This window comes from Uloborus diversus, chromosome 6 (genome assembly GCF_026930045.1).
Source record: "Uloborus diversus isolate 005 chromosome 6, Udiv.v.3.1, whole genome shotgun sequence".
NCBI lineage: Eukaryota > Metazoa > Arthropoda > Arachnida > Araneae > Uloboridae > Uloborus > Uloborus diversus.
Window position 1 is genome coordinate 114,379,037 of NC_072736.1, and position 16,413 is coordinate 114,395,449.

The 16,413-nt window shown below is 31.9% G+C and overlaps 2 protein-coding genes across 3 annotated transcripts in view; one reads left to right on the forward strand and one right to left on the reverse strand.

Moving 5' to 3' along the window:
* Positions 1-346: 346 nt before the first annotated feature.
* LOC129224266 (guanine nucleotide-binding protein subunit beta-like protein 1) lies at positions 347-11,737 on the forward strand. The gene is made up of 3 exons (XM_054858694.1): positions 347-563; positions 2,916-3,060; positions 8,338-11,737. Exons 1-3 carry the CDS (start codon positions 405-407, stop codon positions 8,991-8,993), a joined length of 960 nt encoding a protein of 319 aa, XP_054714669.1. The 5' UTR covers positions 347-404; the 3' UTR covers positions 8,994-11,737.
* Positions 11,738-13,716: 1,979 nt separating this feature from the next.
* Positions 13,717-16,413, reverse strand: part of LOC129223745 (uncharacterized protein DDB_G0287625-like) — a 56,921-nt gene continuing 54,224 nt past the window's right edge. For both annotated transcript variants that reach the window (XM_054858103.1, XM_054858104.1), the window contains exon 13: positions 13,717-16,037. In XM_054858103.1, the coding sequence (XP_054714078.1) occupies positions 15,918-16,037 (120 nt within the window). In that variant the 3' untranslated portion in view covers positions 13,717-15,917. The remainder of the gene's footprint in view (positions 16,038-16,413) is intronic.

Consider the following 16,413-nt stretch of genomic DNA (forward strand, 5'->3'; position numbering starts at 1 on the left):
TGTAGTTTCGAGTAACAAAATTTTGTTTCTTTTGCTTTTCACGCTTTATACAACGTTTTGAAACTTTTTCACGACTCTTTGGCGGCACAAGGAGAGTAATTGTGTTCAGTATTTTTCCTCCTCTGTTACTTTAATATAATTTTGGTGATGAAAAAACGAAAGTTTTTGTGTGGAAAAACATTAAAATGATTTTTACTATTCGAAACGTAATGATTATTTTTATCTTTTACCATTAAACACTTCTACTTTCAAAAAACGACCAGAAATAATAAGGAAAAGCAATATGGCAGCACTTTGTTTGTTATTGTTTACATTAACTTTTTTCCAACTGGTGATCGACTGAATTTCAAGGAATTTTCTTTTGAATATTTATGGACTTGAATTCGAAAATTTTGTGATCTATCATGAATAGACAACCTCCTTGCCCAATATATGTTTTCAGAGGTCATGAAGGATCCATTACAGCTCTACTTATTGTGAAAAATATAGCGGGATCTATTTCGGAGGAACCATCCCTTATATCTGGCAGCGATAAAGGAGAGATCTTTATTTGGGATTTCAAGGTGGAAATATGATCAATTTATCACCAAATATGAATATAATTTTTTAATCATAGTAAAAGTGATGAAATTTTCGCTCTCGGCATTATGTTAGGAAGGGGTTGGGACAGTTTGAGTTAATTTCTGATTTCGCTTTCAAGAATTTTTTTTTTTTTTTTTCTGAAAAATGGTCAAGTAAAATAAAATCAATTTTTTCCTTCAAATTTGATTTCGTTTTATTTGATCATTATCTGAGTTTAAAAATAACATTTATTAAAGAACGTTTTTGATTGAATAAAGCTACAAAATGTGTAACTTGGGGTTTTTCGAAATGCATCAGAAGTTCCGACTTTCTTAGGATAATTACCATGGTTGGCGAGTTTTTTTTTTTTTTTTTGCAATGCTGCATTCATGACAAAATAAAATGTGAAAAAGACTCCCTTTCTTTCTTATCCCCGATCGAATTTTTTGTATTGGGGGTCTTATCCTTAATTTCTAATGAAACAAATCTTAATTTTTTTTTAATGATTTTTTTAATTAAGGGGCATATTCAACGGTGACAGAATTTGATAGAATCAAATAAAATCAATTGAAACCACCAATAGCACAGCCTGAAATTTCCTTTACCCACCTAAAAGTAAATTTCTTGCTATGCTGCTGGTTAACCAAATTCGATCAAATCGAACACAATCAAGTAGAATATGTCCCTTAGATGGAATACAGGAAATGAATTACATGATGGTACTAAACATTTAAAGGATTGATATTGCATTTTTCTTTAATATAAGTGAAAATTAGAAAGTCACAAAATGTAAATGCAAAAAAAATTTCACAGTGTAATTAAACATAATTTTGTAATTATAACTTTGTAGTTTCATTGAGCATTAAGCTGTCCTGATGCCGTGAGCCATAATTTATAGGCTCAAGGGCCATAGTCTGGAGACCCCCGTATTAAATGCATCCATTTTTCAGAAACCAAATTCGGAACGTTTGACTTCAAATATGTGACACTTTCACGTATTGTGCTTTTGTATTTTTTATGTTGAACAAAACAACGGGCCATAAGGATCAGCTTCATGGGCCACTCTGGCCTGCAGGTCGTAGCCAGTGAGTTGCGAGGGGATGGAAGCGAACTTTTTAAGTTTTGAGTAACATGCATGTAACTTTGAACCCTAGATAGAGTGTCATTGAAAGGTTTTTTTTAAGTCATGCTGTTAAGCAACACCTAGTAAGGCTAATAGTATCATCTCTTGCCCCAAAGCATATTAAAGTTTCTTTTACCATTTGTACCCATTATCTGTGAAGTTTTAATTTTGGCATTTACAACCCCTTTGCTTCAACTTCTATAATTACACAATTAATACAAAATGTTTTATTTTCATTTAAAACGTGTTTTTTCAAAATGTTTTTTTACTCTATCAGTTGGAATATTTGTAAATCAAGTGCAGATTTATGGGGAAAACAGTAGGAGCTGCGTTCCCAAAGCCAAAATGTGTAAAATGGAAAAACATTAAATGAATGAACCTATTTTAGCTTTATAAGCATTGATATTGAAAAAAGAGGGGAGGGGGGGGGGGGGGGAGAGAGAGAGGTTCAAAGAATTTTTATGTCTTAATACAAATGCTTAAATATTTTATTTAGAAGCATATAATTAAAAAAAAGTATTGCAAGTGGACACGACTTTAAAAAAAATTTCAACAAACAGTTGGAGTATGTTCTGCAAATCGTAAAAAAATACATGTGCGTGTTAAAATTTTTAATTTCATTCGTAATGTCTTTTACCATTTCAATATAATATGAACATGGCGTTCTTTTAAAGATAGGGTATGATGGTTGAAATTACTGCATGGGCAAAGTTTAGCATTAAATCCCATTTTTAAAAAATATTTAATGGTTTATGTTGTTGTCATGCTAATTGTTTGATTTAGCATGATCTCTGCAGCCGGAAAAATAATAGGTCAGATCTAAAGCATGATTAGGTTATTTGCACAATATAGATAACACTTAATGAGAAAGGTGGGACATAGTTTAACATTACAGGGAAGGAGGGTTTAACATCTTTAGCAATGTTTCACTTTTTATTTTCGTGACAATGTATTTTTTGTGCTTGGATATCTTAAAAATTAATTTTATTTTCCAACATCTTCCATTTGCGGGCTGTCTTGGATAATTTTTCATACTTAAGAGTAGCATTATTCTCAATTAGATTGATTTTTTAATGTGGCCCCAATTTTTTTATGTGTGTATCCAATCGAAATTCAGTTAATAGATGGCAACTATATTGTTCATACAATGATGTATGTTGTTGAAGTTATAATTTTTTTCTGAATTTTTGACTTTTAAAACCTAATGCCTTTGCTTGTAATTCCTTTGCAGACTAAACGGACTTACCACAGATTAAAGAGTCACTGTGACAAGATGATCGTAAGCTTAAGCTATTTCAACTCTTCAATCTTAAGTCAAGGAAGGGATGAAATGATAAATGAATGGAATTATGATAGCAATCAATGGATGGTAAAACGTAAGAATTAAGCAAGTTTTTTTGCCCCATAAATGTGACTTCCACTTATTGAACATTAGTCACAAAACTAATACAGTGAAGCACCATTTATACATTTCTCTTCTATGTGTTTCTTCAATTATACATTTTTTAAATTGGTTCTCTGCAGAGAGCCTGCTCATTCACAATTAACGTGTATCTATTATATACGTTTTTTCATTTATACGCTTTTTTCATACAGCCCCTTCAAATGTATAAACGATGCTTCACTGTATTTCAAAAAAATATTTTTATGTTGTAAATGAAAAAATATGATTTTTCAAAAGTATGAACCTAACCTTTCTGTTGATGCCATTCTTAAAAAAAATAGTGTTTACCGCAGATCTAATATGGGCAGGGCCGATCCTAGGATGTCGGCCGCCCGTGTGCAAAGACCTAATGTGCCGCCCCTCAAATTAATTTGCATATTTTGACTAATCTTTGACGTCCATATAAATATTTCTTTAAATTTCTATATCAAGTTCTAATTTAAAAAAGAAAAGAAAAAAAAAAAAAAAAAACAAGAATTATGAACTTATAAAAAGGAAGAAAAGTTTCATAGTAAGAAAATTCTTAGGTACAATTTATATCTTAAAAGAAAGTAATAGATACCAAAATTTACTAGTCGTAAAAACGCATTTCATAGTCTGTCTTTCGTGACAGAGAAAGAACGGAGGAGGGGGAATCAGGGGAGAGGGGATTGCTCCCAGAAAATTATCGAAATTGGCGTACGAAAAATAGTTTTAGTAATCTTTGGTTGCAAGGAGAAAAGAGTCGGTATATTCAAGGCGCATGGAGAAATTTTCGAAATTGACGTCAAATATTGCTATTTTTGGAACTTTTTCGAGACTTCAGGGGAAAAGTAATGTTGGAGTTCTCTCCTAAAATTCTTTCAAAATTGAAATCAATTCGAAGCTATTTTTTGTGACCGTAGCTTAGGAAAGATTGGCGCTCTTCCCGAAAATTTTCCGAAACTGAAGTTTTAAACAAACAGTTTTGGGTTATCTTTGTTATCGTTGCTAGAGGGAGGGGGATTGAATCATCTCCAATTGAAAGTTTTCGAAATTGAAATTTAAAACGCGAATTTAGGCTGTCTTTGGTGATGGTGGGGGATCTGGCGGCTTTCCTCCGGTAATTTCTCGGCACTATTGTTTCAAAAACCCACTTTTGGCTATATTTAAAAACGATAGGGGAAACGTGAAAAAATTCCGAACCGAAATATTTTTCGGAGCTAAAATCCATTTAGGCTATTTTTGAGAAGGAACGGTTTTGGAGCTCCCAAGCGGATATTTCTAAAAACGCAATTTTATGCTATCTTTGGTGATGTTAACAAAACTGGGAAGCTTCGGCGGATCTTTCGGATATTTTTCGATATTAATATCTGAAAAACACAACTATAAACTTTTGTCCACCTCACTTCGACGATTGATGGGTATATGCCCTAGCGCCGTGAAAAGTTACATAAGCCAGGTTCCTCTAGAGTTTTTTAGAAATTGAAGTCCCAAAATCATATTTTAAGCATTGTTTAATAACTATGGGGCAAAGAGCGGGCGGGGGTTCAGTGTGCCCTCACGAAGTTTTTTGAAATTGAAGTCAATTTCAAACTGAGGGGATGGGATTAGGGGCCTCTCTAAAGACGCTAATTGAGACTATCTTTGGTAGTAACGTTTGGGAATGGGTTTTGGGTCCCTCCATCGCAAAAATTTCGAAAAAGAAATACGATAAATGTCATTAAGCAATTTTGGATGACATTAAGAAGGGCTGTCCTTTGAAAACACATTTTGGATTTTAAAGCCAACTTATTCAGGCTATGTTTGATTAAGTTAAGTTGAAAGGGGGGAATCAGAGATTTAATTGTGTCCTTAAGATCGGTGGTTCAAACAGCAAAATTTTCCGAAATTAAAGTCCTAAAAATGTCATTTTAAGCCTTCTTTAGTTTCGTCAAGGAGGTCATGGCATCCTTTTGGATCTGCGTTTTGGAGCTATATTTAAAGTTGCTACCCTAGGCAAGAGCCCTGATCTGAAACCGGGCAGTTCATCCGTGATTTTAATTCGAAAAAAATGCTATAAAGGGGGAAAATTACAAAATTTTAGTTCATTCATATAGGTTTGACTCAGGGGAGTCGCAATTTTCCACTGTCTCTCCAAGCAGCCGCGATTGTTGAAAACAGAATTTGTTGTTTGAAATGCTTGCGAGAGTATCTAATCAGTATAGCTTTTTTGAAATATAATACAGTCGAACCTCGTTATCACGACACCTTTGGGACTGTCAACAAAGTGTCGTCATAGCCGGAGCGACGTCATAACCGGAATATTTAAAAATTCATAATTAAACATTAGTTAACATTAAAATTAGATTTAATGAAAAAAAATAGTAGTATCTATATATACATTTTAAATTAGATTTAACTTATGTAAATTTGAATTAATGGTAGATATAACAAAAATATTTTTTTCTTAAAAAAATCTTCACTTATTATTATTATTATTTGTGTAACTAAAAACTTTTCTAACTAAATAACTTTTCAATAGCATTTTTAACACTCCTCTTTCCCACGAAAGTATCAGCAAGAAAGAAACTAATTCAAGACTCTCCACCTGCTTTGAATTCCTTTCTATTGTCCCTCTTGTCAAAGTATGAAACCTGTACCTTTCAGAACTTATCTACTCGCACCCCACCATTCTTGAGGTGTCATGCCTGGTCAAACCTCTTGCAGAGTCCGAAGTTCCTACAACAAACATTTCCTGATGTTTTCATTATTTTACAGAAAATTTAACAATTACAAAGAAATATTTGATCCAGTCGGCGCTGTTCTAAGTGTCGTCGTAACCGGAGGTGCACCAAAAAGACTGTCGTAAAATCCGGAGCTACTTAACGTTAAAATTATGTGGCATAGGTTCGGGACTTTGAAAAAGTGACGTGACATCCGGAGTGTCGTGAAATCCGGGTGTCGCGATAACGAGGTTTGACTGTATATAAAATACGTCTTCATTTTTTAGGTCTATAAAAGCTTGGGGGTATTAGTGGCCGCCCTGAGCCCTGAGTGCTTTTAGAAGGCACCCTTTCTTGCTTCAGGAGGGGGCCATTTCCCTCATCTGCCCTCCCCTGTATCCATGCCTGATTACCGGTTCTGTCATAAATTTTGCAACCAAATGAAGCATGTGTGTAAAGAGTAGATATTAATGAACAACGAACCAACACAATGTTCCAGCGCCGTGTCCAAGAGGAGGGTTTTAGGGGTTAAACCCCTCCCTTGGGGAAAAAATAAGCAAAATGAATAAAATATATATTTGACTTAAATTTACTTTAAGGAGAAAGTTTGCGTTCAGCGTTTTTATTCTATTTTAATTTTCTCTCTGAAGTTTTTTTGCGATTTACAACTGCTAAAGCCTTACAAACTGATATAATATTTCGAAAAAAGTATGGTGAACGAACCGCTGAATGATCTACCAATGCAAATGCAAAGAAAGAATATTGCTTATTGTAAGGAGCTTATGGTGAATTTGGCATATGTTACATCTATGAAGATGCATTAGTGATTGTGCTTGGCTATGTAATTTGCATCTGCAAAGAGCTCTTTCTTGTTTAGTTTATTAAGCATTATTTCAGAACATAACAACCTGATATACATTCTACATAATAAAAGAATTTGTGAAGAGTTTTTAATACTCATTGCAATATACCACATAGTAAACAGATTTAATTAAAAAGAAGCAAGCAAAGTTTGATTAAAGCGAACCTGTGAAACGAAGGAATACTTAGGTAACTTGTACAGCTAGAGGTATCTTTCAAGAATACAGCAGTCCTTACAGGTGAATAAACGCCATACTGGGATCGGCAATTTGTCGTAAAACTAAAAGCTGTAAGGGGGTTGAATTCTCCCCCCCCCCAAAGTTTAAAACCCCTCCCTTTATGAAAATCTGACACGAGCCTGCAATGTTCCCTAACAATCTATTTTTCTTGAACTATGCTATGCTGTCGGGAAATCGGCACTTACTTTGATAATTGAACATTTAAAATTTAGCATTTATTTGACTTATTATAAGTTATCTTTTGAGTATTTCTTGAGGAATTTTGCTTGATTAAAAGAACTATATGATGCGGCCTGCGGCCGCCCTTTGCTTTGGCCGCCCTTGTGCGGTGCACACTCTGCACACCTACTAGGATCGGCCCTGAATATGGGGCTGGACACTTCCTGATAAAAGTGCCAAGTTTTCTTGTATAAACTTCCCGCACCGATTCTAGTGAACAAGGGGAATGATAGACATTTCAAAGTCATGTTGCAGAGAAAATTTACCTTTTAAGGAAGAAAATCTGCTTTTGTAATCAAGTGTTGATACATTTTAATGGGCAAGGAAGACAAAAGAGAGGGTATTGTACATCAAATGTTCCCTGAAAGGGTAGGATACAGCGTCTGTCTAAAAAAAGTATGGGAGAAACACACGTACGCTAAAAATGCAAGACTAAAATTTTTTGTAGAGCATTGTTGATATTTAGCAGAGAAAACAATAAATTATACCCTATTATATAGAACTTTTTTTATCATTTAAGTAACTTGAAAATATCAAGTTTAAATTATTTATAAAAAGGAAAAATATCAAAAATAAAAGTATGGGAAAAGTTTTAGCACACGTTTGGTGGAAATGAAAAAGAAAAGAAAAAAGAAATGTAATGTGCATGCTTCAAAAACAACCTGAAATGAACATTTGTTTTATCCTGTGTGTTAAGGGTTTTGTTTTTACGATAGCAATTTTTGAAAAGGTTCATTTTCATGAATACAATTTTTGTTTAATTATTGCTATTATGCTGAATTCAATCAGTTTCTAATTCCCTCTCCTCTTTCAGGAAAAAAATAGCATTTTGTTTTCCCATGGGTGTTTAAAAAAAAAAAGAAAAAGAAATAGCACATACATAAGGAAAACTTAAAAATATAAAAATGAATAAAATCTCATTATTAGTGGAGAAGGGCATTTTGTTTTTAAAATATCTAATTTATTTATTAAAATACCTAAAAATATTCTACTTGAATAATTACATGTATTCAATTTCAATTTTTCAAACCTAGGATAAAGTCTAACTACTAACATTCAATTGAAATTTCTGAAAGTAAATTCCTATTTTGAATAACAAAAATATGTTTAATTTTTGCTTGAGAGTTAATAGTTAAACAGTCTATAGATTTTTTGTCATAACTCTGAAGCAAAGAAAAATAATGCAGTCTGAGTATTTTGACATATTATTTTTCATTCCTTTCATAGGTCAAATTACAAGCCCAAATACAGGATTTTGTGCTTCCCTGCTCTTTCCGTTAAACAATGAAGCTTATATATCCCATTTCAACCAAAACAAAATAAATATCCAAAGTTTTGTGACTGAGAATATTGACTATACCTTTAAGTTACCATCATCAGCTGGTATGTGTATGGGATTGAAAGTTTTTCAACAAGAAGAACGAGTATATTTATTGGCAGGTTATGAAAATGGCTCTGTTGGCTTATGGGATTTTGAAACATCAATGGAAAAATCAAACCTAAAATTACATAACGAGCCAGTTATGTGTCTAGATTATGACTCAAAATTCAAACACAGAGGCATAAGTGGGTCTGTTGATAAAGAACTACAGATCTGGGAAGTAACTAAAAATCTGCAGATTGTTAAAGTTCAAGAAATACAGATAACAAATCCAGGCATAAATGCAGTTCGGATTAGGAAAGATGGAAAGATTGTAATTACAGCTGGCTGGGATTGTAACATCAGACTGTTCAGTTGGAAGTCCCTGAAACCATTAGTGGTTCTACAGTTCCATTCACAACCAGTTCAATGTTTAACTATGGTAGAATCTGATGACAAGAATCAATCAATTTTTATTTCTGGTTCTAAAGATAAAAATATAGTTTTTTGGTCTGTATACTAACTGAAAAATTGATCTGTGACAACAAGGGACACTCATTTTTTAACTTTGTCTTCACAAACTGCAACATGTTTGAAATATGTTGTCATACATTTAGGGTATTTTTATGAGAGTGAATGCTGATTTATAACTAATTTAGTTAATTAATAGTTGACATTGGAAATAAATTGAAAATATTATTTTAAAAATCCACTGATTTAAATTATTGACACCCTGTGTCATAGGCATGCAAGATGCTGCAAGGAGAGCCGATGTCGCAGTGGTAGATTTGATCTGCAATCTTGTAGATGGGGAGACAGAGCCTTCACCATTTTGCTAAAAGATGTCTATTACCTACGAGCAAAAGATGTACTATAAACTTAGAACGTGTGCCACGTAGAAACCTAGCATTATCAGTTCCATAGCCAAATATGTTTTCAAATTGTTTTAAAATATATTATTGTAGAACTTCATTAATTTTCTCTGATAGGGGATCTAGGTTGTTTGAGTTAATGAAAGTACAGAATAAACAAAATTATCGATAAATGAAGTCAAGATATATAAACAATTTAATATATACATTGAAAATTGTGTTTTGAATTCAAGAGAATGAAATATAAAACTGCATAAGAGAAAATTACGAAAACACAAAACAAGAATACGAAATACAGCCTACAAAAATACATTATTGCTCTAGCATGCCTTTTATTTATATAGGATGTGCATGTAAATTCTGATACAGCAAAGAGCAGTTAATTGTGGTCCAGGTTAATGAGGATTTACTGTATCTTCTACTTTTTATTTCTAATCAATTTTGGAAAGATTTTTTTCATCCATCATTTTTGTAATATCTGATAGCAAGAAAATACTCTCCATTTGATTCAACTGTAACGCATAGTGAAAGTAAATATGGATCCTATCATTTTTTTCAGTATTTCCCCTTCACTTGCTGGCAGATGTCAACACAGTCAAAACTTAAGTATTCAAATTTCAAAATAAATACAGTCAACTCTCGATAACTCGAAGTCGCAAGTGATTGGCTAAAACATTCGAATTATTGGTAGTTTGAGTTATGGGAAGTTTCCTCAACAGTCTCAAGAGTTTGGGACCCGATGAAAACTTTGAGATAGTGGAATATTCGAGTTATGAGCTCTGAGTTATTGAGATTCAACTGTATCAGTATTTTTGAAATGAAACTTTTTCTGCAATCTTTTTTTTTCTTTAAAAAAGAGAAGAGTAAAGAAAAAAAAAACAGCTGCTAGAACTATTCTTGCATAACTAGTATAGTAAAACTCCAACTACCCTAATCCAATATGGTGACTATCTGAATAGCTTTCAGAGTTAATGGAGAAAAAATAAGATGGAAACATACTGCAATCTGCAAAAAAAATGATTCTATCTCTGCACGCTATTGTCCTTCCCTCCATGAAGCTAACATAGGCATGGCTCAAAACATTAGTATTGGGATAATGAGTCACTGACTCATAGGGCAGTTCTATTACTGGCTTCCAATGTGTAGCACTTGTTAAGTATGCTAAAACCTAAAGGTCTAGCCATTCATTTAATTAATTAAAAGCTATTTTTCTTTTAAAATATTTTTTTTTCTCCCATTTTAAACATGCACACAGTAATTAAATAAAATAGATCCATTTAAAGAGAAGATCCAATCATCCCAATTTTTAATTATTTGAATGTCCCAATTGACCCGAATAATTGTAGTTCCACTGTATTACACAGAGAATAAGTATTACAAAGCAGAAGAAGAAAAATAAGTTTAAAAAGTACTTTGTACTTAAATTTAAAAGCTTTTGTATTTGTTATTTAACAATAACTAACAGTGCATACACCCATCAACTACTTCCTTTTATGTCAAAGTAATCAATTCTAAAAACTATCACTTATTATGCCACCCACAAATGATGGCTCTGGGTGGGGCAGGGGTCACAAAAAAGGAGAAAGGTAAACAAGTGCAACATAAAAGAATTTTGATAACAATATGTTTGTGAAAAATATAGTGCTACATGTAACAAAGGGAGGAGTAAGATGAAGTGTGACATTTTGAGACAAAGGTGGTTTTTGTAAGTGCAAATTGAAAAAAATGAGTGTCCATTGTAACTAATAAAATTTGTTAATTTTTTATATGAACATTTATTTATTTTTGCTTTGTTACTAAAATATTTTTAAATAAGTTGTGCCAATAATACATCCATTAAATTTAAAATATATGTAATTTATGCTGAAGGACATTTTTTGTTTTTCTTGCAAGTTTTTGTTTTGATGTTTTTACTTTCCTCCAAAGGAAAGAAATAAGGTTCAAGATATAACACAAAAGAATGAAAGAGCTTATTCATTAGATATTTCAATGAAACAAATTTGTTTGTATATTTTTAGTTCTTGAAATTCATAATCATCACCACTTACCTACAATGCAGGTCACTGCCTCCACTGAAGATTTTTCCACAACTTTTTATTTTCTTTTCAGTTTTTTAAAAATTTAACAATATGCTATTTGTTAGAGAAAATTTACAATATGTTTCTTATTATTTAATAGTATATTACTTGTTATACAAAAGTAATAAATAAATAAAAACTGGCTAAAACATTATGTTTGCATTCAGATCTGAAATCAAAACATTTCTTAAATATTCATGAAGATTTTTAATTATTTATCTTTAAAATTGTGATATGACTTTTCAGTTGAAATTTTTGACGTATTTTACTTACTATATAATGTTGTGTTGTATGAGAGACGAAATATGTTGTTGAACTTGTGTATAAATTGATATAAAAATTTATTTTCTGTATGCTTATATTTTTACTTGTCACAATGTACGTATTACACTTTTATTGTATACTAAAAGCAGAAATTAATGAATGAAACATGAAAAGTTATCACATCATCCAAAATGTGTTTGAAAAAGGAAATTTTTAATTGAAACCTTAATTTGGCAGAATTATTTCATACCGGATAACCCCCACATCAATAAAGGGAAACTGGCCAGATATTCTGCAAAAATCTGTCAGATATCCTGTCTGGGGTGGGTTGGTCAGATTGGGTACCAGATGGTACAAAATCAGCCAATTACCGGATATCCAGTACATCCATATTTTAAAGCCAAAAACAGTTTCTATCAGATTCATGGATTTTGCTCTACATTTTTCAGAAAAATATATAACTTTGGCGACGAAATGACTACATGTCTTGGCGAAAATACGTCGCAATATAACTCCTTAAACAGGGTTCATACTCAATTTGGATAAAAAAATTCCATGACTTTTCCAAGACTTTTTCATGACTTCAAAATAATTTTCATGACCTTATTACACGAAGAGAATAGTACTATTTAATGTCAAACTTGCCTATTTTCGGAAATAGGCTTTAGAAAAACTTTTTAGTGAATGCCACTACCTCATTGGAGCACTTACTTGTGAATGAAAAAAAAATAAGTGCACATAGCAGAAACTAATCAATTATTCTTGTTTGTATTTAGCATATAAATCCAAGTAAAGTAAAAATATAGTGAAATGTAATATACACAGTTTAAGTGTCTAAAACATATTTAATAAACAAGGCAGAGTAGTAATAATGGGAGAAAAATTGAGTGAGTCATTATTACTAAGTTTCCAATAATAAATTCACTTCATAAAAATATTGCCCTTTGGTGTTAATAGTGCACAACTCACCCATGTAACTTGACTGTATATTTGTTCATTAAAGTAAAGCCACGTTTTTCAGTAAATTCATTTTTCTAAACCAGATATTTCAGCTGGCCACACAATAATCAGTTTTGCTAGCTGTATATTGGGCATCACTGTTTTAGAATATTATAATTCCCCTATTTTCATGTCCTATTGCCTGACTAAAGTCTTCAATTTCTAAACCCTTCAACATATTGAGATAAACTCTGATGAAATTATTAATGAATTTTTACAAGTTGTTTAAATGAACTCGCATGCAATTTAATTGCACTTTTTGAAGGGGCGTGGCAAAATCAAGAACGTGCATATCTACTACTACAAAATATAAAATATAAGAAGTGCTGAAAATGATGGTGAATTCAAAATTAGTGATGCCTCAGTAGTAAAATCACATTATGAAAACAGGCGAGCGGCTGTTACAGAAGCAGATGAAATTGGATTCCAAAAATCGGATTTGTTTTTGAGATCGTTCAATTTACATGCAATATTACTAAATCACTCAATATTTTTAGCGCTTCATTAGCTATTGTTATTTTCTTACTACCCAAGACATTTTTCCATGACTTGAAATAAATTTCCATGACTTTTAATGAAAGTATTAATTTTCCATGACTTTTCCAGGTCTGAAATTTGTTTATTTTTTTTCCATGACTTTCCATGATTTCCATGACCCGTACGAACCCTGTAAAACTCAAGATAAGCTCCGTTTTATAATATTGCTTCTTGTCTTCATAGAAACATGTTGCAATACAATTCTAAAAAACCATGTCCAGATTTGACTGCTTTGAATGGCTGTGCTCCTCGATTTAACAACAACTTCTTCCAGTCTCTTGACAACCTTTTCTATTATAAAAAAAAATAATAAAGAAATATTTCAATTGCAAACATAATTGAAAATTTCATGCTATGCTGAATTTTGGGATGAGTGGTAAAACTCTCATGGCATTTGGATAGTTATGCTTTGTTTTCATTTTTCTGTAGCTATCACTTCAATTGTATGCCTCAATGAATTTTGCCCACACAATGAAAAAGTCAAGTTAGTGAAATATTTTGTTTATTATAATAAGTTTACTTTGTACAATATTCAATTTTACAAACATACTTCTAACAAAATTGTTACATCATAGCTTGTTTCTAACGAAACATGACAGTTAAAAATGTACTTAAAAATTACAGTTCATTCTTGTAGTTAAAACAGAAATTCCCTCTTCAATAAAGAAAGAACAAAGTTATCTATTTATAAAAACGTTTGAGCAGAGGCAACACTTAAAACTATAAGGCAGATGTAATAACGCATAAATTGACTTTCATGTTCAAAAATAGTTATTTCAAAGTGGGAGGGGGGGGGCTATAAAAGATGAAATCTGATGCATCTAATAACTAGGTTTTAAGAAAAATAAAACAGTATGAAAGTGATACAGACATAAAATGTATGACTATCATTATGAGGTCACTTATAACACCTTGGCTGACTACCAGGACACTTAGTATAATTTGTAACGTTTATGGTTGTCCCGCAAACTCCATACCTGCTATTAAGGTCACTTTCAGTAAGATTTCCTGCAATTAGCAAATGAAATCTTTTTCTTTCAAGATGCAATTACTTCTCTAAATTTATTTCAAGTGAGAAATAGGCCCCATCCTCTTTCCACATTTAAAAAAAGAGGGGTAATGAAAACATTTAGCCAACTACTCAAAGTACTATATGGATGCTTCACTTGCCAAATCGACTAAATACATAAAACAAAAAGTAGAGAAGAGTTATGAAGAAGATGGTCTTATATTTATAGAAGTAAATAGGTCCTCGTGTTTCATTTTCTTTCATCACATGGTCAGAAATGTACTGAACCAAAAGTTTAATATAACTTCACATGCTAAGCATTGACAGAGCACTATTAAAGCAGAAATGAGGATTTTTTTTAAAAGTGGAGTTAATCGATTTTCCAATTGAGACATCCATATAAAGTTTCTCTTTGCTTTTTCAACACACTCAGTAGCATCACAGGAGCATTTTAAAACTAAATGTGTTAGAAAGAGTAATCTTGATAATATGTTAACTAAGGCAAAGACGGTTCTTCATAAAAAAAATAGCTATAATTATCATATACCAGTTCTTATTTCACATATTTGCAGCTAATTATTGCAGCAAGTTTAACTAAAACAAAGGAATTGATTTCAAATTATAATACTTCTGTTAAACTGTTTTAAGTTGGCTTAAATAGTACACCTAAATAACATATATTTATTAGTTGAAATAGATAGGTTTACCTTTTTATCTCATATATGGTCCCCCCATTTATCTAGTCACTGTTGCTTAGTTTCCACAGTTGACTTTATAATGATGTTTAACCAAGTACATACATTATTTATATATACACAGTCAACTCCCGATTATCCCAAGGCGGCTTATCCGCTGCTGTTCACATTTTCAAAAAAAAAATGGCGATTATTAACTTCATGTAAATCAATGTACTTATTTTAACTTAACAAGAGCAAAATCAATTTTTTACATTAAAATTTCTTCCTTGCCTCTCCCTTAAAATAAAATCAAACCTTCCAAAACCTGACTTATGGATTAGCACTGTTAACTGATTTAGATCTACTCTATTCAGGTTTGCACCACTTACGTGCATAACCAAGTGATCAGACCAGTCTGTGAAAAAAAAGCCCTTCCCCTTCCCTACAAGATTTCAGTGCAACCTAACTTGATCTGTTTTAGTATATCTGTTTGCAGCATTTGCTCCTATACGTGTATGATCTGCTCTCGCAATAATGATAAATCTTTTTTTTTTCCATAATTTTACTTACATTTTTTAAATACACTGTTATTGCTTTAGCTGTAGTTTAAATGTATGCAATTATATGATACTTTTTTCTATTCCATGCATTAATAGCACATTTTACCTACTTTTTGGATAATTGATGGATTCGCTTATCTACGGTTATCGCACCTCTCTATTACATGGATAATCGGGAGTTCACAGTATAAAGAAAATTCATAACATATATGCCAATGGTAAAAAATAATCAAAGTTTACAATGTCATGGCCAGGCTACAACGATACTACTGGCATGATTTGGAAATTTAAAATATAACATTCTTAGTCCATGAATGGCGATAATTAAATGAAATCCAATGAGAACCACTATTAGTAATCATCAAAATCCATCTATGCAGGATTAACCTTTGTTTTTAGTGTTCAAAAACCATGAATATAATTTTTTCACATTTATGTCCATCAAAGCCTTTTAAGATTGTTTTGCGAAAACATTTAGTGACTGCAAGCATACTATTGCTGCTTCAGCTTTGGCATCTTTCTTGTTAGAACTCGGAGTAATTGGTTGATAGTCTACGTCATTTACTTCCACCTGAAACAAAAGTAATTAATGAACAATAATGTATTTAAAATATTACAGGGTTGCTAACTTTTTTCAGTAGTCTCAGAAGCAATGACTTAAAATATGCAGAATTTCTGAGGTTTTCCAGGAGCAAAACATAAGTAGAAATTTTAAAGCTTACTGTCACTAAGATAAAACTGAATAATTTTCTTATCAACGTTCAAGAATTTTGTTTTTATTTATTTATTTTTTCAAACTGATAAAATTAATTTTAATCAAGACTGGTTTAAAACTCACGGTGGCCCGTATACCAAAACAATGTGTGCTTGCATTGAAACTTATGGGCGATTCCTCAAAAAGTGGTCCTGACACACTGAAATATTTTTTTCACACAAATTGAAAACAA

Excerpts from the sequence above, each read along its gene's own strand:
- LOC129224266 (XM_054858694.1), top strand. The coding sequence starts at position 405 with ATGAATAGACAACCTCCTTGCCCAATATATGTTTTCAGAGGTCATGAA. Across the intron at positions 564-2,915 it reads TCTTTATTTGGGATTTCAAG|ACTAAACGGACTTACCACAG; the intron begins GTGGAAATATGA and ends ATTCCTTTGCAG. Across the intron at positions 3,061-8,337 it reads CAATCAATGGATGGTAAAAC|GTCAAATTACAAGCCCAAAT; the intron begins GTAAGAATTAAG and ends TTCCTTTCATAG.